General features: G+C 46.5%; 1 protein-coding gene across 4 annotated transcripts in view; it reads left to right on the plus strand.

The window, feature by feature from the left end:
- Nucleotides 1-27,835, plus strand: part of PLAA (phospholipase A2 activating protein) — a 155,542-nt gene that overhangs the window by 73,597 nt on the left and 54,110 nt on the right. For all 4 annotated transcript variants that reach the window (XM_063914106.1, XM_063914104.1, XM_063914105.1 and 1 more), the window contains exons 6-7: nt 4,439-4,574; nt 5,720-5,889. In XM_063914106.1, coding sequence (XP_063770176.1) covers nt 4,439-4,574; nt 5,720-5,889 — 306 coding nt within the window. The remainder of the gene's footprint in view (nt 1-4,438; nt 4,575-5,719; nt 5,890-27,835) is intronic.

The raw sequence follows: 27,835 nt of genomic DNA on the forward strand, positions 1-27,835 counted from the left end.
ATTCCAGAACATTCCTGCCCTACATCTCTACGCCACCGGAGGCGCAGGGGTGTTAGTGGGAATTTTGGTTCAGGTTTCACATAGGCTGCCCATGTGAACTGTATTTCGCCCATAAATATATATATATATTACGCACCTTAAGTAAAGATTTTACTGAGTCGTGCAAGTGTCTGTTCTTTGGCTATTGTGGTGTCTGTCTGTATAAGGGGTAAGGCTCCAACACAGACTAAATATACGGTTTACTACAATGTCTGTACATAAATCTACCACAGATTCAGTTGTTTTGTAGGTTTCCACTCCGGAAGCCGGGTCAGTCCCAGATCCTATGTTAAGCATTGGCAATTCAAATTGACTCCGCTCGACAGGAGCGGTATGATCGGAGTCTCGGAAGTTACTCCGCCAGCTCTAACGGAGGAGTCTCAGCCTTTCCAAAGGTCCAACTTCCCTGTTAATTTAACTGGTCTTATAATTTAATGCAGTCTGACAATTCTATGTCAAACCTCACAGCGATAACAACGAGTGAGAAGGGCACATTAAACCAGCAGTCAGGTAGTGCGGGTTTTGACAACCATACATTGCTAATGACCAGTGAGTCAATGTCTCAATGTTTACAGAGACTAAGGAGACTCTAACATCTAATCCGTCGAATTTAATAAACGACAGATCTTCAATGAGTTTCTTATTTAGAATATCTGACTAAGATTTACTCTATTTACCCGTTTCCACATCTACATGGGAGAATCCGCCATTGGTGAATTCGTCTGTGTCAAACATTATAAAGACCCAAGATACATTTGGGTCACTAGGCGCTCTATGTATGGAAACAATGACGATCACGTTAGACTTATCGTTAATGAGAAGCTGCAGAGTATCTCTGTAAAGCTTCTGCTGACGCCTGTTACCTCGATTCTCGCTTTTCATCGTCGCTAGTTTCAGCACGACAAGGCCAGAAGTTGTTTGGTCCTAAATTTGATATTCAGGCCAAGGCGGGGGGGGGGGGGGGGGGAGGGTGGGGGGGGGGGGTAAATGTCTAGCCATTGCCTCCTCCGGTATCAAAACGGAAATACTTTGGTCCGGCCTTTAAAGCCTTTAGACTTCAGTCTTTTCAAGGCTGGGGTACAAAAACAGTCACGACTTGTAACGCCAGGGCGCTAAAGTCAACAAGCCAGTGGCTTGACGGCCTCTTAGGCCATATCGAATTTCCAATTGTGGAAGCGCGCCTTTACACGTTACATTTGCCGGGTTTCCAGACATCCACTCATGGATGTATCCGCCATTTAAAGGTTAAAAGACAAGACTGCCTCTGTCGGACGAAATTAGGCGTTTTGGCAGGTTGCCATTCAGTCTCTGCTGGTTTCAGCTGTTTTTATTTCCAGGCCTGGTACACCAACAGAGTCAGGGTTATTTATTTCCCTCTGTTTGGGGTACCGAAGCCGGAGGGCTCCATCGCAGTCTCAATCAGCAAGTCACTTACTACAGTTTGAAAATGGATTTTCTGCGGTTAGTATTTGCATATTTGGAGCCACAAGATTGCATGATTGCGCTTGATCTTCAGGATGCGTATTTACCCTTTCCGGTTTGGTCACCACATCACAGGTTCTTGCGTTTTGCAATACGCCACAACCATTAACCGTTTCAGGTTCTACCGTTTGGCCTCTTGTCAGCGCCTCGGGTATTCACCAAAGTGATGTTGGTGATGATAGCTCATCTCAGAGCCCTGGCAGTGACTATCGTTCCATACTTAGACGATCTGCTCATAAGAGCTCTGTCTCAACAGAGGTTCCTCTTACTTGCGCTGCTAACGTACACCACGGTTGCAGTGTCAAGTTCAAAAACAATCGCATTTAATTCCGTCTGAACGACTTCAATTCCTAGGTATGATTACAGATACGGTAAATCAAAGATTTACCTACTACACCAGAAAGAACAGATTATACCATCTGGTACAATTAGTGCAAAAGCCACGCACACTAGCGCTACATTGGTGTATTAGCCTATTAGGAACAATGATGTGTTTTCGAAGCGCTTCAGTTCGGCGGGTTTCACTCGCGTTTCCCACAGGGGGGCGAGGGTGTCTCTACTCTGGGCGAGAGTCTCAGAGGTTGAGGAGTTGTAGTTTAAAAAGGTCAGCGACAGGGGTTCTAAAACGGATCACGACAGATTGCTGTCTATAAATGTCCTGGAACTCCGTGCAATTTACAATGCACTACATGCTTCGCTTTCAGTCTGTCCAAGTGCAGTCAGACAACGCAACGGGAGTTGCATACACCACAACCAGGGAGGACCGAGAAGCCGCATGGCAATGCGGGAGGTAGCTCGAATCCTCAATTGCCCAGAATACCACAAGGTAATATTGTCGACTGGGTTCATTCCGGGAGTGGACATCTGTTAGACAGATGATCTCAGCCGTCGGGATTTTCATCCAGGAGACTGGGCATTAAATCCAGAGGTGTTTCACATGTGGGGCCACAGGTGGGGTTACCCTCAGGTGGACATGATGGCATCTCGCCACAATTACAAACGCTCAGTATGTGTACAGAACAACAGATCCCAAGGGCAGTGGCGGTGGAGGCTCTCACATTCGCGTGGTCGTACAGCCTCGTGTATCTGGGTCCACCGTTTTCCGCTGCTCTCTCCGTTGCTAAAATGGATCATAAGACAGTTCGTCACAGTCATACTCGTGATATCTCATGGGTTTCGGAGAGCTTGCTTCTCGAATCTCCAAGGAATACTCGCACACGATCCTTGGCCGCTCATACTACGTCCAACCTGTTATAACAGGGACCGTTATTTTACCCCTATTTACCTATTTACCGCGGCTGCGGTTGCCGGGGTGGTTGTTGAGACCGCCCTCTTAAGAAAAGAGAGAGGGCATTACAGTATCGGTTATACCAACCATGTTACGAGCTAGGAAGCCGGTTACGGCAGCTCATTATTACAGAATTTGGCGTGCCTATATAGGTTGGTGTGAAGCTCGGAAGTTTCCAACATCATCTTCCAAGTTACCCGTATTCTGTTATTTTACAGACGGGGTGGGATGGAGAACTGCGTTTATCTACACTGAGGGTGCAGGTATCTGTGTTGTCAATTTATTTTCAAAGACGATTGGCTCTATTGCCGTCGGTACACACCTTTCTACAGGGTGTCCTCAGAGTGCAGCCTCCATTTATCCCACCTACAGCGCTATGCGACTTGAAGCTGGGTTCAGATTTCTTACAGTCTTCATATTTTGAACCCTTACAACAAGTGGGGATTAAGTTTCTCACTTGGAAAACGTTTTTTCTTCTAGCCTTAGCTTCGGCAAGGCGTTTTTCAAATTTGGGTGCCTTGTATTGCAAGCCACCGTATTTGGGTTTCCTGATGACAGAGCGGAACTTCGGACGAATTCCGATTTCTTACCAAAGCTAGTGTCATTTTTTCACATCAATAAACCAATAGTGGTTCCTGTGTTGACAGCACATTCTAGAATTCTGAATGTGGTACGCGCATTACGCGTTTATATGTCCCGAACGTCTACAGTTCGTAATACGGATACGTTGTTTGTTCTCTATGATGCTGCCAAGTGGGGTTAGCCAGCTTCTCAGCAGACATTATCCAGATGGATAAAACTGACTACACGTCAGGCTTACCTTAAGGCTAAGTTACAGTCGCCTACGTCAGTAATAGCTCATCCCACAGGTTCTGTGGGAACGTCATGACCAGCTGGTCGTGGAGCTTCTACGACGCGGCTACATGGTCTTCAGTGCACACGTTTGTGCGCGTTTACAAGTTTGAAACGGTTGCGGCATCAGCATCTAGCTTTGGCCGCCTACTGTTACAGGTGTCAAACAGCTCTCCCGCCCACGAGGGAAGCTTTGGTACGTCCCAAGAGTACTCCAGTGACCCCTAGTGGATGAAAAAGAAAATAGGATTTTTGGTACTTACCAGGTAAATCCTTTTCTTTGAATCCATAGGGGGCACTGGACGCCCACCCAGAGCAGTTTTACCTGGGTTGTATTAAGCTCAGAGGAGCTTATGGTAACACATTTTCACCGATTGGTTCAAATTATAAAGGTTTATCGGTTATGGTGTCAACTGTTTAGTTGTCAGTAACGTTATGTGTCAACTTTGTTGTTGTCCGTTATGTTATAGGAATTCTCCATTGTCAACCTCTCTATAGTTCCTGTTCGGCTCAGTAAAAAACACTGAGGTCGTACACTGAGGTACTCTGGGATATGGAGGGGTGGAGAGTTCTAAATTTAAATATTCAGTGCCTTTGTTTCTGCTAAGCCGTCCATATCCCAAGAGTACTCCAGTGCCCCCTATGGATTCAAAGAAAAGGATTTACCTGGTAAGTACCAAAATCCTATTTTTGCAGAATATGCCTGTTGTAAAAATGAATATATGATGTATACAATTAAATATTAAAGGTTTATTTCTGTTTATTTATACTGCTTAGATTTTGTGACCACAGCAGAGGACAGATCACTGAGGGTCTGGAGAAAAGGAGAGTGTGCTCAGACCATCCGCTTGCCTGCCCAGTCTGTGTGGTGCTGCTGCATCCTAGATAATGGAGACATTGTTGTGGGAGCAAGGTAAAATTATTACAGAATTTCCAAACCATTCTCCTGTAATTATGTCTGCCCACAGAAGTAATGCAGGCCATACATTTGAACAACCAGCATCCGTTCCGATTCCATCATATGATAACCTTTCAATCCCCCGGGAGCCCCTGGCATACGATTTGGAGTTTTATGTGCATACGATGAAGCATACAGTCTGTCAATCGATTGTGTGCCTCACAAAAAGCACGTGGTCACCTGGAAGGAAATGACACTCAAAAATTATGCTGATTGTATATGATGGCCAGCATAACTTGCCAGTAAGAACCATGCTCCTGCAGTTTTCAGAATGTTAGGGGTCCAATACCTGATAAGAAGATAACGTGTCCTCCTGGCAGCTGTCTAATGATGGCAGTAGAAATTCTGAACTCTGCTTTGGTAATGTTTTCAGAGCACTGATTAGTCGCTGGAGACCATGCAAGCCACAATATATTAATACAGCAGACTATCAAAATTATTGTTAACTTATGTTATCTCCTAAATTGAAAGGTTATCTCTGAAAGGATTTTTTCAAAAGAACCACAAAATGAAATGCTCACATATAAATAAACAATATCATTAAAATACATTGTTTTACATTAGGCTTATATTGCATATTGTACTGCAGTTCTGTTAAGTGTAAGCTAGAACAAACCCACTACATCAGGCATGGCCAACCTGTGGCTCTACAGCTGCTGTCAAACTACACATCCCAGCATGCCCTGCCAAGGTTTTAGCACTCCCTATTCACAAAACTGTGACAGGGAATACCAGGACTTGTAGTTTCACAACGGTTCGAGAGCCACAGGTTGGCCAGGCCTGCAATACATTATGGACTGCCAAAGCCCATCCCCCATTTATTTAGAGGTTTTTTATTTTATTTAATGCAACTTGTTTATACTGAAAAGCTGAGACTACTGTTTGCCCAGTGTGTGCAGATTTTGTTTAATGTCCATCTTTTTTGTGCATTTACTGTATTGTCATTCATATTCCTAGTAACAAAGCACTTTAAGTGTGCTTTGAAAGAAAATCTCTTAAGAAAATATACATTAGTTGCTAAAGCTTTTTTTTTCTTAAATTCTATAAGACCTGTTTAGTTTACATCTATCTATGCATTTACTATGCATCCTTGATTTTAGTGATGGTATTATACGAGTGTTTACGGAGTCTCAAGAGAGTATGGCCAGCGCTGAGGAGATCCAGGCTTTTGAAGATGAGCTGGCACAAGCAACAATTGACCCTAAAACCGGTGACCTTGGAGACATTAAGATAGAGGAACTACCTGGAAAAGAACACCTCAGCGAACCTGGTACTGTAGGTTTAAAAAGTATACAGTCCATGAAGCCTACACAGCAAAAGCATATGTTGGAAATTGATAATGTCGATATTATCTTAAACCATAAAGCTATACCTTTAAACACACTTTTACCATGGAGCCGCTGCGGCCGCTAGACTTAATATGCACTCTACGTACTTTGTACGCTATTTGCGTACAGAGTCCCGTACCGTGTACGGACTTAGCGTACAAATGCCGCGCTGGGGGTACAAAGTACACACAGCGCGCACACACTTGATATACTTTAAACCTTATTAGTAATGCAATGCAATGATATTATTACACTCTAAACCTTATGCAGCAAAGCACTGCAATGATGTTACACCTTAAACCTTATGCAGCGCTGACGGTACAAAGTACCCGCAGCGCGTACACAACTTATCAATACACTTTTAAACCTTATACAGTTAAGTAATGTAATACGCTTTAAACCCTAGCAGGGAAAAGAGGACACAACACCGATTTGTAGTTAAACACTGGGCTCCGACACCTCAGCGTATATATCTGGAAGGGGATAACAATACAATTTATACACTACAAAACAACAGAGTAAATGGCTACAGTCCATGTACATACGTGAGAATATTCGCATGCGCTTCCTGGTCCAGTCCTCCGCTAATCAGGTAGATAGCGTTGAGAGTCTTCTGACCGGCCAGGCAGCAACAGGCTTTTTATACACTACTTCCAAAAGCAATACAATGGATACTGTAATCCCTTTGTCCATTGGACACAGAGATGCATCTTTACATAACAGGAGAGGTCATAGGTTGATTTGAAAAGGTGGGCGATGTCTTTCTCAACTGCTTTTGTGGGTGGTCTCCTCTGGATTCCCGCCGCATACATAATATACAGTAAATACAGTTTATATCTATATTCTACTTCTGCACATAACTATACGCAGGAACATGCGATCTTCCTCTAACCAACACCGGAATGTTACCCTTAAAATACCCTACAGCTGGATACCAGACATCACCTTATAACCTTAGTCTGTCCCTTCCTATCATGCAAAGGCGAATCCCTTAGTCCTGGAATCATTTAAACTGTTGATACTTGCTGATGTGGTGCAGGGGGGCTATGTGTACAATGTGCACTATTTGGACTAAATATGTAATGTTTTGATAACCCTCTATGCGCTCACAAACTCCGCCGTAAATACCCATACCACGCGCAGGACCGCGGGAGTGACCATACGCAAATTGCGGATATGTGCACGCACGGCGGAACAAGTGCACGCGCAGTGGGCATGTGTGTGTGGTTAGTACGTGATGTGTGTACTGGAATATTTTTTGACTTTGACAGTCCACCCTTTGGCAGTCAACAATAACTGCCACTATCTAAACACTAAACAGAAAAATATACAATACAATATCTACAGATGGTTGGATGGTAGGAGGAGAGGTGTAGGCGGGAAATGTATGACCTAGTGGGATAGTAAAAGCATGTATGTATGAATCCATGTCTGAGGGGCATGTATCATCGTGCCGTATATGTTCTAGAAAAGCTTCGAGGTATTGCGAAGTATACATTAAATCCTTCTTATCCCGTATTAAGGGTCTGTAAGTGGGCCAACAAACACTACCGAGCTCTTTTCGGCTTCTTGTTCCAACAAATGGGGTGCACATTTAGTTGATGATACATGGAGGGGGAACATATGTGAGTGCTAATATGTGGATATCACCTGTCGACTATGTGTGTCACTAACTGAAGGTTGTAGAGATGAAGATAAGACACATATCTAAAATACATTCACATAACATTTTCGTAATCATTCTTGGGTGTATTCGATGTCTTTTCCGGATCAATGTATCTGGGCAAAGGGGGAGACAAAGGAAAAACGGGTGAAAGAAAACGGGCCATGGAATTCATTTACAATCCTTATCATAACATTGTCTCTATGGATGGGTCGTAAATTAAATCTGCTGCTGTAACAATGCCCCCGCTCCTTAAACTCATCAAATTTGTGCCGTGCTTGCGCCGCGTTAGAATTCGGACACACCTAAATATCAATCCAATAATTATGATGACTCCCAGGATACAAAGGAGAAACTTTCCTACACTCATAATAACATTTTGAGTCCACTCTCCTAATCCTGAGAACAAATTTCGTGGGTTCAACCATGAGACCCAGCCTGTTAGTTCATTACTCACAGCCGTCAGGGTAAGGTTGTGTCTCCTTCGGAACTCCCACTTCAACTGCAAGATATCGTCCATCTTTTGATCGATGATCTCAGTTGGGTCATCAGTGCTGTTTGCAATATACGTGCAGCACTTCACACCATATTGAGTTGCCAAAGTGACACCGTACCCACCCGTCACGGCTGTGATATAATTGAGGACCATCCTATGCTGGATCAGTTCTGTCTTGTAAGCTTGCAACTCCCTACCCGTATACCTGAAGGTGTCGTCATACATCTCAGTGATATTATCTATCAAGTTCGCTAGCGCATGGATATACCTATAATTTATAATTCCTCTGGCAGTACAGGTGATGTCTAATGCGAGAAGGAATTGAATCCCGGTGGATTCGTGGATCAAATCAGAGGCTACGTGCTCTGTCCTATCTATGAGGTGTCTCTTAACGATGTGTTCATAGTGAGTATGAGTATAAGGAGCCTGAGCACTGCGGTGAACATCTTTCATCTTATCATGGGTTATGGTCATGACCTCTGGCAACACTCTTCCAACATAACACAATCCCTCTGAGTTTGGGGCAAGCCGCTTATACGCCTTCCTCCCACATATGAAATAGGCATCATCGGGGAGAACATATGGGACAGAATATGACATTACCATATTACAAACTTTCCAAGTGAAAAACCCAATCCCTAGTTCTCCCATCTGCTCAGTACAAGTATCAGGCTGGATGATATGAGCACAGTACCCTGGTGATACTTCTCCAACCCACATGGTCTTGCTTCCTCGAGTATATCTATACCGAAAATACCTTCCACTGTTGGCTATTTGGCGTACAAGTTCAGAGTCTATGGGTATCCTATCAGCTCTATGCGAAAAGGCCATGGTCTGGTTATTCCATGTCACCTCCCAATTTCCTGGTTTTCGGAAATTGGAAATGTTGAAGCATAATAAGGATCTATCTACATGATACTGGTGGAGCTTCAAAGTAGGAGGCCTAGAAATATTAAATGTCTTGTCCACCGGTCTCCCACCCCGTAATTCGAGTACCTCATCTATTGCTAAAGGGTACGGTACTAATCCTGACTTGCTCTGACCTTGAGGTATTTGTGAGCACACCCAGCATTCTGTTTGGTTTAAAACCTTACCCACTAGTGAGTGGTAATCACTCAATGGATGACGGTCCATGTTGATATTAAGGCTGGACTGACATCTCTGGATGCAGCCATCCTCAACTATGTTCTCACAATTCCTACAAATGCAATTTTCCTCAGCCAATAACCCTTCACAGTGCCACCGAGCTCCCTGACTACCAGATCGTTTTCTGATACTCGCCTTTGCTCGAGTGATGTGTTGCTCTTGAATTCTACAAATCCGTCCTCGCCATCAGAACCCATTCCAGATCCTTTCTCGACCTCTCTGGGACTCTCACCGAAACAGACTGTTCTGGTCAACAACAGGGTTGACAGGAAAACCCGGAACGCAGTCACTTGGGGTAAGTCCATCTTGTTAAGGGAAGAGAAAGGAAACAAGAAGGGGGAGGAAAGGGAGGAGAGAAGGAGGGTAGTGGGAGATGGAGAAAATAATAAAAAAAAGAAAAACTGGTGCGACAACCGCCTCTGGTCTTGTTGTTCTCCGCGCTCAGGTGCCGTGACAACAGTCCTGCCTCTCAACCTTCCCGGAACAGACACTCCAGTGATACGATGTTCTCTCCGGGTCAGCGACCTTTCTGTAGGGAACATAAATCTTGTATTTCAATGGTTTTAACTGTTGTATGAAGTAAACCATCTTTGGAAAGTGAAAAGAGAGGGGGGGGAAATAATAAAAAGAAAATTTGTCAGATTTGCGTTCACCATCAGGCTGTCACACCATCATGTATATCGGTATCTATGCACAGTCTATCTTCACCAGTATTCCCATTCTCCACCCTTTGTGCATGACCAGGCACACTGATACTAGTGTCCCTATGCTAGTGAGATATACTGGATTTAGGCAGCGCTCTGACAGATCGAGTAGGCATGTGACGTTTGAACTGTAATCCTGTCAGTGAACGTAAAAGGATGAAGAGGAAACTTTGAAGACAAATCACAGAGTTTAGTAATAGATAAGTTAGTAGAATAAAAGGAAATAGTAAGATATTGAGAATCTACGCAGACGTTATCGGTAGTGCAGCTAAAATCTATCATTCACAGTGCATATCCCCTTGCACCAAAAATGTAGCAGATATAATATAAAGATTGAAAGATAGATCAAAGCGCTCCAACAACACCCAAATTTATATGTACACACCAATGGGTGGAGAAATAAACAAATAGCAGTACCGTGTTATATAGTATCCAAATAGTGATAAACAATTTTCAAGCTCTGCAATGGATTGTAGCTCCTTCACCTGTGAAAGAGCTTTTTAAGGCTCATAAAAGGAGTACAAAAAAAGAGGCAGTCACTGGCGCATAGACATCCTCATAGGCAACAACAGCAACAGGTGTCAAAGTCTCTGAAGATCACAGATAGAAACTCCATGGATGAATATTTCAGTGACAAAGTGTAACCCCTTCACACCTGTATGAGCGTAAATCGCTCGTGGGGGGTATAAATGGTAGAAAAAGTGCAATAGTGCAATTAACCTTTAAAAGCATACACATTTATTTTTAAACATCGCACTTACACCAAAACAGACGGTTAAAAACATAGAAATGTATCTCCAATGGCTTCAGCAGCAGCTGGTAACGGGGTCCTGAGTGCTCCAGGTGGATAATGGAACCAAGGATAGAGGCTCCGGAAACCGCGATCCAGGTCAGCAACCCGATGCCAGCTAAAGATGTAAGTCCACAAGCAATGATACAACAGGGAGACACGTACGCTTAACGCGTTTCAGACAGTCTTTGTCCTTCCTCAAAAGCGTTGTTGCCTATGCGCCAGTGACTGCTTCTGTTAGGTATAAATGTGATGGATAAAATAAATCTCTTGCTGTAAAAAAGATAATTGCACTTTCTCTTTTTTTGTACTCCTTTTATGAGCCTTAAAAAAGCTCTTTCATAGGTGAAGGAGCTACAATCCATTGCAGAGCTTGAAAATTGTGTATCACTATTTGGATACTATATAGCACGGTACTGCTATTTGTTTATTTCTCCACCCATTGGTGTGTACATATAAATTTGGGTGTTGTTGGAGCGCTTTGATCTATCTTTCAATCTTTATATTAGATAAGTTAGTAGAGGCAAATTTTTTTTTACAAAGTTTGACATCTGGATTTGGCACTACGGGGAATGATTCCCTAATCGGTCTGTTCCCCAAAAGAAATTCTATGTGCGTTATATCTCTACTGGGACTATCCCAGCCATCAATCCAGTGTCTTGTCCATATTTTGGTCCAGAGGGATCCCGGTATTTGTGAGACCATTTCCTCTACCTTGGATGGACACCTGTCTATACCAGCAGAGTGCGACATTAGCCCTTGTGGGGTGTCTAACATATCCTGCACTTCCTGAACGTGATTCTCGGGTATATCCAAGAAGACACCCTCAGGAGTACAATATACGACACACCCCATTTTACACAATAGATCTCTCCCCAGTAGATTAGTCGGAGCCGATGCAGCTAACAAAAAGGAATGCTTGGTCTGCAAAGGCCTTATCGTAATCTCCGCAGGTCTACTCAAAGGGTAGTGTTGTACTACTCCTGTTACTCCCATTGCCGAAATTGTTTTGTCCATGGTTTTCATACCATTGAATTTAACACTGACCTGGCTGCCCCTGTATCTACAAGGAAAGGTAATGATCTACCAGCTACATCAACTGTGACCTCAGGTTCACTACCAAGGCTAGCAATCAACTTCACTGGCTGCAGACTACAGGTGTGGCCCAACCCCTATTGTATATTGTGACCCTCCCGCAGCGCGCTGGCAGCTACAATATTTGAGGGGGATAGCTGAGAATTTTCAGAGGTCTGCCAGTCCTTCCTTGGTGGGTGCTTCTTTGTTTCCCCTGCGTGTGCTCGTAACTTCTCCTATGCGATCCCTGATCCCTATTATGTGTTTAATAAATTTGCTTGTGTTCTTGTCTAGGGGGTCTGAATTTTTGTGTGCTGTTACAATTGCTGGCATAATGCCCTTCCCTTTTACACAGATAACAAACTCTTGGCTTTATCCATGTGTCAGGGGCCTGGGGTTTTGGTCGAGTTGGTGCTCCTTCCAGTGCTTGGATGCTCATCACCATCAACCGCTCCCCCTGTGCCTCCCTGGTTTTCTGGATATTACGGTCGTGCTTGATAGCGGACTCTCTTAATGCAGCCACCGAGATACCTCTCCAGTTAGGTAGAGAGGTTTGTACCTTTGTTCTTAATGTCTCTTTTAACCGTCCATTAATACTGACACATCAACCTCCCTGTGATGTACATTTCTCTAACGTCCTAGTGGATGCTGGGGACTCCGTAAGGACCATGGGGAATAGATGGGCTACGCAGGAGACAGGGCACTTTAAGAAAGAATTTGGATACTGGTGTGCTCTGGCTCCTCCCTCTATGTCCCTCCTCCAGACCTCAGTTTGAATCTGTGCCCGGACGAGCTGGGTGCTACTTAGTGAGCTCTCCTGAGCTTGCTAAAAAGAAAGTATTTTGTTAGGTTTTTTTATTTTCAGAGAGATCTGCTGGCAACAGACTCTCTGCTACGTGGGACTGAGGGGAGAGAAGCAGCCCTACTCACTGAAGATAGGTCCTGCTTCTTAGACTACAGGACACCATAAGCTCCAGAGGGATCGTACACAGGATCGCACCCTTGGTCGTCCGATCCCGGAGCCGCGCCGCCGTCCCCCTCGCAGAGCCGGAAGACAGAAGCCGGTGACAGAAGCAAGAAGACTTCAAAATCGGCGGCAGAAGACTCCAGTCTTCATATGAGGTAGCGCACAGCACTGCAGCTGTGCGCCATTGCTCCCACACTAAACCCACATACTCCGGTCACTGTAGGGTGCAGGGCGCAGGGGGGGGAGGGCGCCCTGGGCAGCAATTAGAGACCTCTTTGGCAAAAGTTTGCATAATATACAGTTGGGCACTGTATATATGTATGAACCCCCGCCAAAATTGTACATGAAAGCGGGACAGAAGCCCGCCGTCGAGGGGGCGGGGCTTCTTCCTCAGCACTCACAAGCGCCATGTTTTTTCTCCACAGCACCGCTGAGAGGAAGCTCCCCAGTCTCTCCCCTGCAGTTACACGGTAGAAGAGGGTAAAAAGAGAGGGGGGGCACATAATTAGGCGCAAAAATCAATATAAACAGCAGCTACTGGGTTAACATTAAGTTAATAGCGCTGGGGTGTGTGCTGGCATACTCTCTCTCTCTGTCTCTCCAAAGGGACTTATGGGGGAATTGTCTTCAGATGAGCATTCCCTGAGTGTGTGGTGTGTCGGTACGTGTGTGTCGACATGTCTGAGGTAAACGGCTCCCCTAAGGAGGAGATGGATCAAATATGTGTGTGAGAGGGTGACTCCGTTGACAACGCCGACACCTGTTTGGATATGTGTAATTAAGTGCTAAGGTGAATTTATTGCACTAAAGATTAGAGAACAGACAGGAAATCTACCCATGTCTGTCCCTATGTCGCAGAGACCTTGAGAGTTTCTCAATGCTCACTATCCAAAATAATAGACACTGATATCGACGCGGAGTTTGACTCCAGTGTCGACTACGATTATGCAAAGTTACAGCCAAATTGGCAGAAAAGTATTCAATATATGATTATTGTAATAAAAGATGATTTGCATATCACTGATGACTCATCTGTCCCTGACACAAGGGTACACATGTTTAAGGGGAAGAAAGCTGAGGTAAATTTCCCTCCTCTCATGATGAAAAAGAGCGGGAATCTCCAGACAAGAGACTGCAGTTTTCCACAAAGAATTCTTAGGCAGTATCCTTTCCCCACTAGGGCCAGGATATGATGGGAATCTTCCCCTAGGGTGTCACGTTTGCCCAAAAGGTAGCCCTGACGTAACAGCTATTCTCAGGGATCCTGCAGATAGCGTGCACATTCTGGTACACTACTCAGACCGGCGATTGTGTCGGCATGGGTTTATAGCGCTGTGGCAGCGTGGACAGGTACCTTATCAGCGGAGATTGAGACCCTAGTATGCATATAGATATATATATATATATATATATATATATATGTATATGTATATATATATAGAGATATATATATATATATATATATATATATATATATATATATATAATATTAAAGATGCTGTCTTAAGAGATATGTATATATAAAACATGCCCAAAGAGACATGAGTATACTGGGTCCTAGAGTCAAAGCTATGTCGATCTCTGCTTGACGTGTCCTGTAGAATATGCAATGGACAGATGATGCCGACTTAAGAGGCATATGGAAGGCTGAGGATTGTGTGGAGAAGGGTTCTCGGACCTGGTCTCCACAGCTATAGCTGGTAATTCTGATCTTTTGCCTTATATACCTGCACAGCCTAGGAAAGCACGACATTATCAAATGCAGCCTTTCGAATAAAGAAACAAGAAAGTCTGAGGTGCGTCCTTTCTTGCCAGAGGCGGAGGCAGAGGAAAGAAGCTGCACAACACAGCTAGTTCCCAGGAACAGAAGGCCTCCCCGGCCTCTACAAAAATCCACCGCATGTCGCTGGGGCTCCACAGGCGGAGCTAGGCCCGGTGGGGGCACGCCTTCGTAAGTTCAGCCACAAGTGGGTTCACTCCCTGTTAGATCCCTGGGCAATAGATATTGTGTCTCAGGGATACAAGCTGGACTTTGAGAAGATGCCCCCTCACCGACAGCCCTGCCGGCTTCCCCCCACGAGAGGGAAACAGTGTTAACTGCAATTCACAAATTGTACCTTCAACAGGTGGTGGTCAAGGTTCGCCTCCTTCCACAAGGAGTGGGTTATTATTCGACCATGTTGTAGTCCCGAAACCAGACGGTTCGGTCAGACCCATATTGAATTTAAAATCCCTGAACATATACCTGAAAACGTTCAAGTTCAAGATGGAATCGCTAAGAGCGGTCATTGCAAGCCTGAAAGGGGGAGATTTTATGGTGACTCGGGACATAAAGGATGCATACCTTCATGTCCCCATTTATCCACCTCATCAGGCGTACCTCAGAATTGCGGTACGGGATTGTCATTACCAATTTCAGACGTTGCCGTTTGGTCTCTCCACGGCCTTGAGAATATTCACCAAGGTAATGGCGGAAATGATGGTGCTCCTGCGGAAGCAAGGTGTCACTATTATCACGTACTTGGACGATCTCCTCATAAAAGCGAGATCAAGAGAGCAGTTGCTGAACAGCGTATCACTTTCTCTGGAAGTGTAACGGCAACACGGCTGGATTCTATATATTCCAAAGTCGCAGTTGGTTCCTACAGCTCATCTGCCTCTCCTAGGCATGATCCTAGACACAGACCAGAAAAGGGTTTATCTCCCGATAGAGAGAGCTCAGGAGCTCGTGACACTGGTCAGGAATCTACTAAAAACCATAACAGGTGTCAGTGCATCACTGCACTCGAGTCCTGGGAAGGGAGGCCATTCCCTTCAGCAGGTTCCATGTGAGGACCTTCCAATGGGACTTACTGGACAAGTGGTCCGGATCACATCTTCAGATGCATCGGTTAATCGCCCTATCCCCCAGGGCCAGGGTGTCTCTCCTGTGGTGGCTGCAGAGTGCTCACCTTCTAGAGGGCCGCAGATTCGGCATTCAGGACTGGGTCCTGGTGACCACGGATGCAAGCCTCCGAGGGTGGGGGGCAGTCACACAGGGAAGAAATTTCCAAGGTCTGTGGTCAAGTCAGGAGACTTGCCTTTACATCAATATCCTGGAACTAAGGGCCATATACAACGCCCTAAGTCAAGCGGAGACCCTGCTTCGCGACCAATCGGTGCTGATTCAGTCAGTCAACATCACCGCAGTGGCTCATGTAAACCGCCAAGGCGGCACAAGGAGCAGGGTGGCGATGGCGGAAGCCACTAGAATTCTTCGCTGGGCGGAGAGTCACGTAAGAGCACTGTCAGCAGTGTTCATTCCGGGAGTGGACAACTGGGAAGCAGACTTCCTCAGCAGGCATGACCTCCACCCGGGAGAGTGGGAACTTCATCAAGAAGTCTTCACGCAGATTGCAAGTCGGGGGGATCTGCCACAAGTAGACATGATGGCATCCCGCCTCAACAAAAAGCTACAGAGGTATTGCGCCAGGTCAAGAGACCCTCAGGCGATAGCTGTAGACGCTCTAGTGACACCGTGGGTGTTCCAGTCGGTCTATGTAGTTCCTCCTCTTCCTCTCATACCCAAGGTGCTGAGAATCATAAGAAGAAGAGGAGTGAGAACAATACTCATTGTTCCGGATTGGCCAAGAAGGACTTGGTATCCAGAGCTGCAAGAAATGCTCACAGAGGACCCATGGCCTCTGCCTCTAAGACAGGACTTGTTGCAACAGGGGCCCTGTCTGTTCCAAGACTTACCGCGGCTGCGTTTGACGGCATGGCGGTTGAACGCCGGATCCTAGCGGAAAAAGGCATTCCGGATGAGGTTATTCCTATGCTGATAAAGGCTAGGAAGGACGTGACGGCTAAACATTATCACCGTATATGGCGAAAATATGTTGCTTGGTGTGAGGCCAGGAATGCCCCTACGGAGGAATTCCAGCTGGGCCGTTTCCTTCACTTCCTACAGTCGGGAGTGACTTTGGGCCTAAAATTGGGTTCCATTAAGGTCCAGGTTTCAGCCCTATCCATTTTCTTTCAAAAAGAACTGGCTTCTCTTCCTGAAGTTCAGACGTTTGTAAAGGGAGTGCTGCATATTCAGCCCCCTTTTGTGCCTCCAGTGGCACCTTGGGATCTTAACGTGGTGTTGAGTTTCCTGAAGTCACACTGGTTTGAGCCACTTAAAACCGTGGAGTTAAAATTTCTCACGTGGAAGGTGGTCATTAGCCTTGGCTTCAGCTAAGCGTGTGTCAGAATTAGCGGATTTGTCACATAAAAGCCCCTATCTGGTTTTCCATATGGACAGGGCAGAATTGCGGACCCGTCCGCAATTTCTGCCAAAAGTGGTGTCATCTTTTCATATGAACCAACCTATTGTGGTGCCTGTGGCTGCTCGTGACTTGGAGGATTCCGAGTTACTAGATGTGGTCAGGGCTTTGAAGGTTTATGTAGCCAGAACGGCTAGAGTCAGGAAAACTGAGTCGCTGTTTATCCTGTATGCACCCAACAAGCTGGGTGCTCCTGCTTCAAAGAAAACTATTGCTCGCTGGATCTGTAACACGATTCAGCAGTATCATTCTGCGGCTGGATTGCCGCTGCCAAAATCAGTAAAAGCCCATTCCACAAGGAAGGTGGGCTCTTCTTGGGCGGCTGCCCGAGGGGTCTCGGCATTACAGCTTTGCCGAGCAGCTACTTGGTCGGGTTAAAACACTTTTGCAAAGTTCTACAAGTTTGATACCCTGGCTGAGGAGGACCTTGTGTTTGCTCATCCGTACTCTCCCGCCCGTTTGGGAGCTGTGGTATAATCCCCATGGTCCTTACGGAGTCCCCAGCATCCACTAGGACGTTAGAGAAAATAAGATTTTACTTACCGGTAAATCTATTTCTCGTAGTCCGTAGTGGATGCTGGGCGCCCGTCCCAAGTGCAGAATTCTTCTGCAATGCTTGTATATAGTTATTGCTTACATAAGGGTTATGTTATAGTTGCATCAGGGTTGATCTGATGCTCTGTTGTTGTTCATACTGTTAACTGGGTAAGTTTATCACAAGTTATACGGTGTGATTGGTGTGGCTGGTATGAGTCTTGCCCTGGATTCCAAAATCCTTTCCTTGTACTGTCAGCTCAGGAGAGCTCACTAAGTAGCACCCAGCTCGTCCGGGCACAGATTCAAACTGAGGTCTGGAGGAGGGACATATTTACATCATTCTGAGTTGATTCTACAATGTGAGGTGCAATTGTCTCTGCATAATGTATAGTACCGTACTTACCTGTGGACACGACCTCACTTATCCCTCCGCTAGGGGGCCTTACTACTGCTCTTACTGGTTGGGCCGTGCCCACCTGAGTGTTCTGTATGGTGGCTGCTAGAGAGAGTGCCGATATCGCGCTGGGCTCATCTTCTTGCTCACAGTCCTGAGGAAAGTTTTAAATGGGATACAACTTGCACGGGTTAGCATTAGTACATTTATCAACTATACTCTTATCAGATACCAATATGCCATTGTCTGTAGCTACTTTCTCCCCTACAATATACGGTGGTGGTGGTGCGGTTGCCATCATTTTCCTGCTAGGTTTGGAACCTGCTGCGTAAGCTAGTTACCTTTGCATATCGCCCTCTTGCTGCCATAAATTTAAACAATCTGTATGTCTAATCCTTTGTTTTCTGGATTTTATTAGACCTATCCTACTCCTTACATTGTGTAGTACCTCTGGATCAAAACTACCTATCCCAGGAAATGATGCTTTATCCCCCACAGTCATTCGTGTCCATTCATCACAAAAGGTCTCAGTGTGGGGACCATACTTCCCCCACATTACCAACCGAGCTGACCCCCTGGGTCTCAATTCTGCTGTCTAAACCCTGACTGAGGAACGTCCCTGTGTTGTGCACTTGGCTCCCATTGTGGACCCTTTTAACACGGGAAAATTTCCTAAAATGCTCCAAACACAGTAGTCTAACGGTGGAAGTCCTCAAAGTTCTTCCACTAACTTCTTCTGCTCTGAGTACCACGGATCCGCCCTATTTAGCAGACACGTGTAGCCATTGCAGGCCCTACTTCGGCCTATATCCCCTGGGCCTTTAGGTGTAACTTACCGTACCCAGTGAATATCTGCCTAAAAGACAATTTTTACATAAATCACGCTTGCATGTGCTCTACACAACGCGTATGATGACGAGATTTACGCACAAATATGCAAAACTTCGTATCCCGTTGCGCCACGTATTGCTCACACAACCGTGCGGTCCAATCGTACCGCTTATAGACACTTGCTATCTATAAGTTGTAGAATCACTGGAGTCTTCACACTGTGCTCCAAAACAGCCGGAGTGTAATACCAAGAAAACAACAACTTCACAAAGCTTTATCACACTCCGTTGCACGTGTTCACCTAGACCGTGCTCACCGAGTTCACCAAGCTCACCAAGCGGGGTTCAATATATTCACACCTTTTTCAGCCCATACTAACACTCTATAGAGTGTTTTCTGATCAGAAAAATATACTTTCCTGTTAACTGATAGCTTTCCACAGAGGTAATACAGTAGAAAAGGTTTTATTTAAACTAAATTTTGGAAACCGAGCAATTTGTGCTATTGTAGCGTGGCTACTGTTCCGCCCCTAAACTAAACAATGCTATTGTGTAATTTGTACTTAGCGGTCGTACCCTTACGTACGTTGCGTAAACACGCGACCATGCGTATGTCTTTACGTTGCGTACGCAGTCCCGTACTTTGTCCGAGACACGTGTACCAAAACCGTACGTCCGCAATAGTACAAATCCCACACTTCTATAAATGTAAGCGATATTACCTATAATCGTTTACTTAACACAACACAGTTTCTTTCTGTATAAACCTGTTTAACTAGGCCAGACTGTATTTGTGTTTTACGTTTACTTCCTTAATATTTATTCTATATTTTAACTAAATAGCAACAAATTTCTCCGTACAGGTCTAAATGAATCTAGTAATCAGTACTTATGGCAACAATGCGAGCAGGTATACAAATACAAAGTACAGGTGTATGCTTGTGTTGTGTGCGCATTTGGCGCCAAAATAGAAATTCACAGATTTTTTAAAATAGCTTTGCGTATTTACTTTACGGGTCCCACCAGCATCCCTACAAACCATGCAGAGAAGACACCATCTAATCAGCAATAACTTAGGGTTTCCAGTGTATTCTACGGCCAGGAAAAGGTTCACGTAGGATACCGTTCCGCCCTTTGCTGATAAAGTATGCTTTAACCTGCTAGGCTGCGGGTATGAGGAAAAACCGGACGATGCCCCCAATTGATAATGTCGATATTATCTTAAACCATAAAGCTATACCTTTAAACACACTTTCTCCTTCATCCACTAGGGGCCACTGGAGCGTAGTTACAATGGGGAAATAGTAGGCAGTAATCGGGAGCTGGCACTTTAAAACTCTCACACTGTGGCTAGCTCCTCCCCTACTATCTCCCCTCCAAGCCAGTCTTAGTGCCTGAGGTGAGCTGGTTCACTTGGGTTTAGCTGAAGAATTTTTTCTTTTTTCTTTATTATTTTATTTTTCTTTCTTACACACACAGACTGGCAGCTCTGCCACTGCCAATCTGCACCGTGGGAGCTGCCGGCGGGGTCCCATCGCAGCTGCGTGCGGCTCGGGATGGGCCCCGGCTGAGGGAGACACTGAGCTCTCCTGAGTTGGCCGGACACCGCTGCGTGCGGCGCGTGTCGGGGCCGCTCCACCAGCAGAAGATTCCGGCAGCATGGCAGCGGTAAGTCTAAAAAGGGGCCGGACACCGCTGCGTGCGGCGCGTGTTGGGGCCGTTCTGTCGAGCAGTGTAAAGTGCGACGACTGACGGAACTACGGGACAGCGGTGAGTACAATCTCCCCCCTCCTCCAGACTGATTTATATGCATTAGGTGGTGGTAGGACCCCTATACTCCCCAGTCATAGACAGGCTGGAGGGTATCAAAGGCGCATTTTGTATGTTTTACACATTAGGGAAGCTTCAGCCCGCTCTGTAAGCGGGCTCAGCGCTCTCCGCTCCCCGGCTGCAGCATACAGGCAGCCGAGTGATACATCCCGCTTATTTTTTACAGCAGCGGGTTTAAAATTTGAATTTGGCGCCGAAAGGGGAGGGGGCGGAGCTAACTCCCGCTCCGTACGGCGGGCTAGGCGGTCTCCGCTCCCCGGCCGCAGCATACAGGCGGCCGGGGAGATACAGGGCGCTTCCCGCTTACTCTACACTGCAGCGGGTTTCATTTCAAATTTGGCGCCGGGGCGGGGGGGCGGAGCTAACTCCCGCTCTGTACGCGGGCTCAGCGCTCTCCGCCCCCGGCCGCTACAGCACCTCCGCTCCCCGGCCGCTGCAGCAGCGCGTACAGGTCCTTCCCCGGCCGCTACAGCACCTCCGATCCCCGGCCGCTTCAGCACCTCCGCTCTCCGGGCCGTTACAGCAGCGCTTACAGGTCCTCCGCTGCAAGGAAGTTATTTTACAGGTAACGGTGGGGGTGAAGCTTATTCCCGTTTGCACAGCGGGCTCCCGGCGGCGGTTCCCAGCGCTTAGGGTCAGGCAACATAGCCTGTCTTAGGGGGATTTTAGTTTCTCTGTGGGCTACATTCCTCCCTGAAGAAGAGTCCTCTGCCAGGCATTTCATAAAGGCTGTAGATCAGGGAGCCTGCTCTATAACAGGAGCTGGGGCTCAGCTCATTAATGATTGAAATCTGGTATGCAATATTTATTTACAGTATTTCACATTCACTGTGTGTGTGTGTGTGTGTGTGTGTGTGTGTGTGTGTATATATATATATATATATATATATATATATATATATACATATGTGTGTATATATATGCATGCAATACCATATATAGGAGGTAGAACCACTTCCGCAATGTTTTATAATAACAAAATACCGAAAACATCTGGTGCACCTAAATTAGCGGTACACTACATACAGGGCAGGGCGTTGCCTTCCCTTTATTATTCCTTGGTGTCACTGGGTACTAATGATATTGGTAATTTGGGGAATGTGTATATATCAGACAGTGTGGCTCACCACACTAATCCCCTAAACACCCAACCACAGAGGCCTGGGTCCAAGTACCTCCACAGATACTTTAAGGCATCAGACAAATAGCGCTGCGGCTCGGTACGCTAGTAGCGGGTATCTGAACTAGGGTTTGAATCCCCCCCCAAAAAAAAAAAACTTTAAAGGGAGCTCCTATAGCCTAGTGGCTAAGACTCCTGTCCCACAGCGCAGCGCTTCTGGTTCAGGTCTCCGCTGCTCCAGAAAGTTTATTTGAATCGTGTCGGTCACTACACGTTATAGTGCAGACCTTACATAGGGCTGTGTTTATTTAACCCACCTTTTCTCCTTTCGTTTGTCTCACCTGGGATAGTCAAAAAGAATTCCCTCTTAGGTGTGAAGTATGCGGTGGAGCCATCTGCTTAGCACTCCACGCACCTGCAGGACACTCCTGTTTGAACAGCTCAGATTATACAGGTAATGTCACTGTTAACCAGAGACCTTGTACGTCATTTCCCCTCTCCAGGTTTCTAAATGAACCTTGATAGCCTTCCATGTTACACGACTCAGAGGTGGAAAGGCCTCTCTGGGAGGAGGCGAGAGATGTCCAGGATATAGAGGATGTCTGGTTTCGGTGCAGTCTGAACCTGTGTCTCAGAATATCCAGGTGCATTATACAGCAGTTCGTCTAATACTGCAGGTAAGGGAGGCGGACACGTCAGGTCCATCAGGGTTCGACGCCGATGACGAAATGGTCCAGTTTCGGATGGGCTGGGCAGGCTCCGGTAGGCGGCTTGCAGACACCCGAATGCAAAATTTCAGGTATCAAACTATGTTGGTTTTCCTATCCTTTCCCCGCAGACGGAAGGAAATGGCATCAGAACCTCTCCAGGTATACCCCTCAATGTATCACCGGTCCAACAAGCTGCCATTTTCCGGAGGCAACATTGCTCAGGTATCCATCGAAGACACATATACGGCAGCGGGGTTCTACCTTGTCCGGAGCAGGTAGGTTGTGGAACAATTGTCCTCTAGGTTACAGGATATTTCGCATCAGGATCAATTGATACTTTGGGACAGATCAGAATCAGGGTTCTGCTTTTATGTTCTTTTGAGGTCTCCACGTCTGCAGACTCGGAACCTGCATTTTCGCTTGGGCTGTCTTAACCCGACGACCTCTGGGGCTGCGACAGTGACAGGTGAACATGAAATCCTACGGGGCAGATGGTTCAGGGGAAGGAACTTTCTGCAGGATTTCTTGAACCATTGGAGGTAAGTCCACTTTTCTTTCTCCTACTACTGCCTCAGCTCCAAGACGGACCTTTACCGGTCTTTCCTTTAGATCTTTCCGTGCCCTTTCAGGCTTCCGATTCCACACGGGCGATATCTCAGTCGCCAGGGAATCTCAGGGTAACAGGCTGAAGCAGAGGCTCAGCATCCTCGGTCCATTCTGATTTTAGGTCATCCTATACACCCACTACTGGTTAGACCTTCCTACCACCTGGAGGGGCCCAGGGTAGGCGCAGGTCGGTGGTCCTACGGGGAGAACTGAGAAGGCTTGGGCGGTTACAGACTAGATTTTGGAGTACAGCCGTCTCAGGAGTCCTTCGGCATGGGTCGCCCGATTTACAAGGACAAGAGAGTCATAATGCAGGCGGTGCTCCATATGCTTCTAACCGCAAAGGGTGTTGATCCCTGTTTTTCACATATCATTTGAATCGGGACAGTTCTCAGGCCTTTGTTTTCTTTTCGTTCCGAAGCCAGTTGGCTCGGCCAGACCTATTTTGTCCTTAGAATCCTTTCAGTCTGTGACTGCTAGTTTTAAACAAAAAAAAAAAAAGGGGGGGGGGTTTACGCGTCCCTTGTCTTCAGGGATGCCTGTTTACTCATTTCCGTTGGGTTTTTCCTCATCGGGCTTTTCTCAGGTTCCCGTTACAGGATACTCATTTTCACTGTCAGTCCTTTCCATTCAGTCTCTCTTCCGCTCCCACAGGGTTCAGGAAGATCACAGAATAACTCTCTTTCAAGGGCAGGAAGTGACGTTGGTTCCCTAATGGGACAATCTCCTGCAACAATCCCACTCTGTACATTAGGTGGCTTCTGAATTTCCGGAGGATCCAGAAGCTTCTGGTTCGACACGGATCCAATTTATGCTCCTCGTAGACTTTTCTCAACACGGTCCGTCAGAGGATTTTTCTTTCCTCGGCACCAGGTACTCTATTTCTTAAGTCAGGTTGCGACGCAATGAGTGGTCGCCTACACTCCCCTCTGAGCGGAGGACAACCATCTTCTTTCCAGGTCAAGCCGCCAGGTCAGACTCCCGGGTGAGGGGACATTTCCCGGAGTTTTGTCAGCTGGTCCGCTGTTGGCGGAGATTTCGGATCGACCTCAGGGCGTTCTGTCTGACTCTTTAACCCTTTACTACTCTCGGACGTGAGCTCTGGCGGCAGTAGCCGAGGAGGCCCTAAGGGCTCCTGGGAGATTCGGGTTTTTCTATCCTGCCTCCTTTTTTATTCCTACCTCACTTTTTCGGTAACACAGGACGGGAATATGCGCGCTAGTCCTCTTTGTGGCTCCGGTTGGACCGCGCATGACTTGAAGATACAGCTACACCTGTTGTCAGTACAGGAGCCTTGGCTCCTACCTCGACTGGACTGTCTACTTCAACAGGGTCCTTTTCTTTGTTCATCTTAAACTGGTTTCGTTTAACCATGTGACTGTTCACGAGACCTCAGAAGGGAGGAGTTCCCTAGTTCGGTTATGCCTACTGGGCCCCGATTTCAGAAGTCTGTTACCTCTTCTCGCTTTTGCCACTTTTGGAAAACTTTATAGGGCATAGTAAGGATAACAGGGGTTTTCCCCTTCTTTCAGTTACCATTCAGCCGTCATCTTTGGTTTCTCTGGGAAGTTTTGCTCGGCTACGCTTCAAAATACATTGACCTGAAATCTAGGTCTCTGCCCTTTTCGGTTTGCTTCGAAAAGAGATCAGCCTGCCGGCCGTAAGTTCGGGCTCTCTTTCAGGGAGTACTCTTTTGGCAACTCCCCCGGCTGAGCTTCAGACTCAGCGGTCGTTTCTTCCAGAGGGGATGTCCGTTTTTCCTATAAATCTGACCCTAGTGTTTTCGGCCCTCTTTGAAGGTTGTCCGGGCTCGCCGACTCTCTCTACAGAGATCTTAGGCTATTCGACGAAGTTTTTCTTCCCTCTTCTGTACGAGGCTCCCGTACTAAATAGCCGGGGTCCCAGCATACCCTGGGCCGTTGGTTACATCTAACCATCAGACCGTTTTCTTGGCGGTTGCTCGGGAGCCTCCGTTTTCCATTTCAGCGCACTCTACGCGCGTTGTGGAACCTTCGTGGGCGGCTGCCCGTGGGGTCTCCATGAATACTTTGTCGGGTGGCTACTTGGTCGGACCGGCATTCGTTTTGTCAAATTCTATAAGTTTGACACTTTTGCGGCCTCGGCATCACAGTTTGGCCGAGCGGTTTTACAGGATTCTCAGCGCTCTCCCACCCGTTTTGGGAGCTCTGGGACATCCCCATTGTAACTACGCTCCAGTGGCCCCTAGTGGATGAAGGAGAAATCAGGATTTTGGTACTTACCGATAAATCCCTTTCTCCGATTCCACAGGGGCCACTGGACGCCCGCCCAGCGCTGTTCCTCCTTGATTTTTGCTTAACGGTTTGCAGATCACCATATGACTGCTTGTTGAGTTTGGGCTAGCCTGTTGTTTGTTAGGTTCTGTTCCAGGTTTGGGTTGTGTTATCCTGGTTTACAGGGCGTCATTAACCTCCTCTACCTTAAGGTTTGGTTTATTCCAGCTCTCCTCGGGCACGGTTTTACGTAGACTGGCTTGGAGGGGAGATAGTAGGGGAGGAGCTAGCCACAGTGTGAGAGTTTTAAAGTGCCAGCTCCCAATTACTGCCTACTATTTCCCCATTGTAACTACGCTCCAGTGGCCCCTATGGAAACGGAGAAAGGGATTTATCGGTAAGTACCAAAATCCTGATTTTACCACGGAGCCGCTGCAGCCACTAGACTTAATATGCACTCTACGTACTTTGTACGCTATTTGCGTACAGAGTCCCGTACTGTGTACTGACTTAGCGTACAAACGCAGCGCTGGGGGTACAAAGTACACACAGCGCGCACACAATCTTGATATACTTTAAACCTTATTAGTAATGCAATGCAATGATATTATTACACTCTAAACCTTATGCAGCAAAGCACTGCAATAATGTTACACCTTAAACCTTATGCAGCGCTGACGGTACAAAGTACCCGCAGCGCGTACACAACTTATCAATACAATTTTAAACCTTATACAGTTAGGTAATGTAATACGCTTTAAACCCTAGCAGGGAAAAAGAGGACACAACACCGATTTGTAGTTAAACACTGGGCTCCGACACCTCAGCGTACATATCTGGAAGGGGATAACAATACAATTTATACACTACAATACAACAGAGTAAATGGCTACAGTCAATGTACATACGTGAGAATATTCGCATGCGCTTCCTGGTCCAGTCCTCCGCTAATCAAGTAGATAGCGTTGAGTCTTCTGACCGGCCAGGCAGCAACAGGCTTTTTATACACTACTTCCAAAAGCAATACAATGGATACTGTAATCCCTTTGTCCATTGGACACAGAGATGCATCTTTACATAACAGGAGAGGTCATAGGTTGATTTGAAAAGGTGGGCGATGTCTTTCTCAACTGCTCTTGTGGGTGGTCTCCTCTGGATTCCCGCTGCATACATAATATACAGTAAATACAGTTTATATCTATATTCTACTTCTGCACATAACTATACGCAGGAACATGCAATCTTCCTCTAACCAACACCGGAATGTTACCCTTAAAATACCCTACAGCTGGATACCAGACATCACCTTATAACCTTAGTCTGTCCCTTCCTATCATGCAAAGGCGAATCCCTTAGTCCTGGAATCATTTAAACTGTTGATACTTGCTGCTGTGGTGCAGGGGGGCTATGTGTACAATGTGCACTATTTGGATTAAATATGTAATGTTTTGATAACCCTCTATGCGCTCACAAACTCCGCCGTAAATACCCATGCCACGCGCAGGACCGCGGGAGCGACCATACGCAAATTGCGGATATGTGCACGCACGGCGGAACAAGTGTCGTGTGTGTGGTTAGTACGTGATGTGTGTACTGGAATATTTTTCGACTTTGACAAAATACAGTATATTTAATTGTCGCAGGGAAGATGGGTATTTCTCTAGCATCCATAAGGGATATTGGGGACAGATTAGTACGATGGGTATAGACGGGTCCAAAGGAGCTAGTGTACTTAAATTTCTTCAACTGGGTGTGCTGGCGCCTCCCCTCTATGCTCCCTCCTACAGGCAGTTTAGAAAAAAGTGCCCTCAGGAGAGGATGCACACTCTGCAAACTCCAGAGTTTTTCTTCAATTTCATTTAAACTTTTTTACTTATTTCGGTATGCTGTTTGGGCAACAGCATACCTGCGCCGTGGGAGTTAAGAGGGAAGACGGTCACCTGCCTCATGAGGTGCTGAGCCGCTTCTCCGCTGCAGGACCACCGTCCAGCGGGGCACTGCACCTTAGCTGTCACAGCCGTAGCTTGCCGCACACCCTAACAGAGCCTGAAGGTGATAGTCATGGTGAGTACAAACCGTGGGGCCCCGGTTCATTGTGAGGCATACGGGTCCCTCCTGGGGGAAACCCGCGGGTGCCCCTGCGTGAGACTGGCGGGAGGTGTGTTGTACCAAGCATTTATGTGAGGCTACACAGCCTGTGGAGACATAACCAGTATAAAACTTATTAGTAGCTCTGGCTCCATAGCGGGGGGCGGAGCTACATCAGAGCTGGCTCAGCAGCATTTTCGCCTTCCTCTGCATAAGCAGCAGCCTCATACAGCTCCACCAAACGGTCACAGGATCACTGGTACCAGGTGTAGAGTCGGAGAACCGCCATTAGTGCACAGTTTACATTCCTCTGGGGAATTTTCTGTACTGCAGTATCACTGTTATATATTACTACATAAAACGCTGACCGTCTC

This window comes from Pseudophryne corroboree, chromosome 1 (genome assembly GCF_028390025.1).
Source record: "Pseudophryne corroboree isolate aPseCor3 chromosome 1, aPseCor3.hap2, whole genome shotgun sequence".
In the NCBI taxonomy this organism is placed as follows: domain Eukaryota; kingdom Metazoa; phylum Chordata; class Amphibia; order Anura; family Myobatrachidae; genus Pseudophryne; species Pseudophryne corroboree.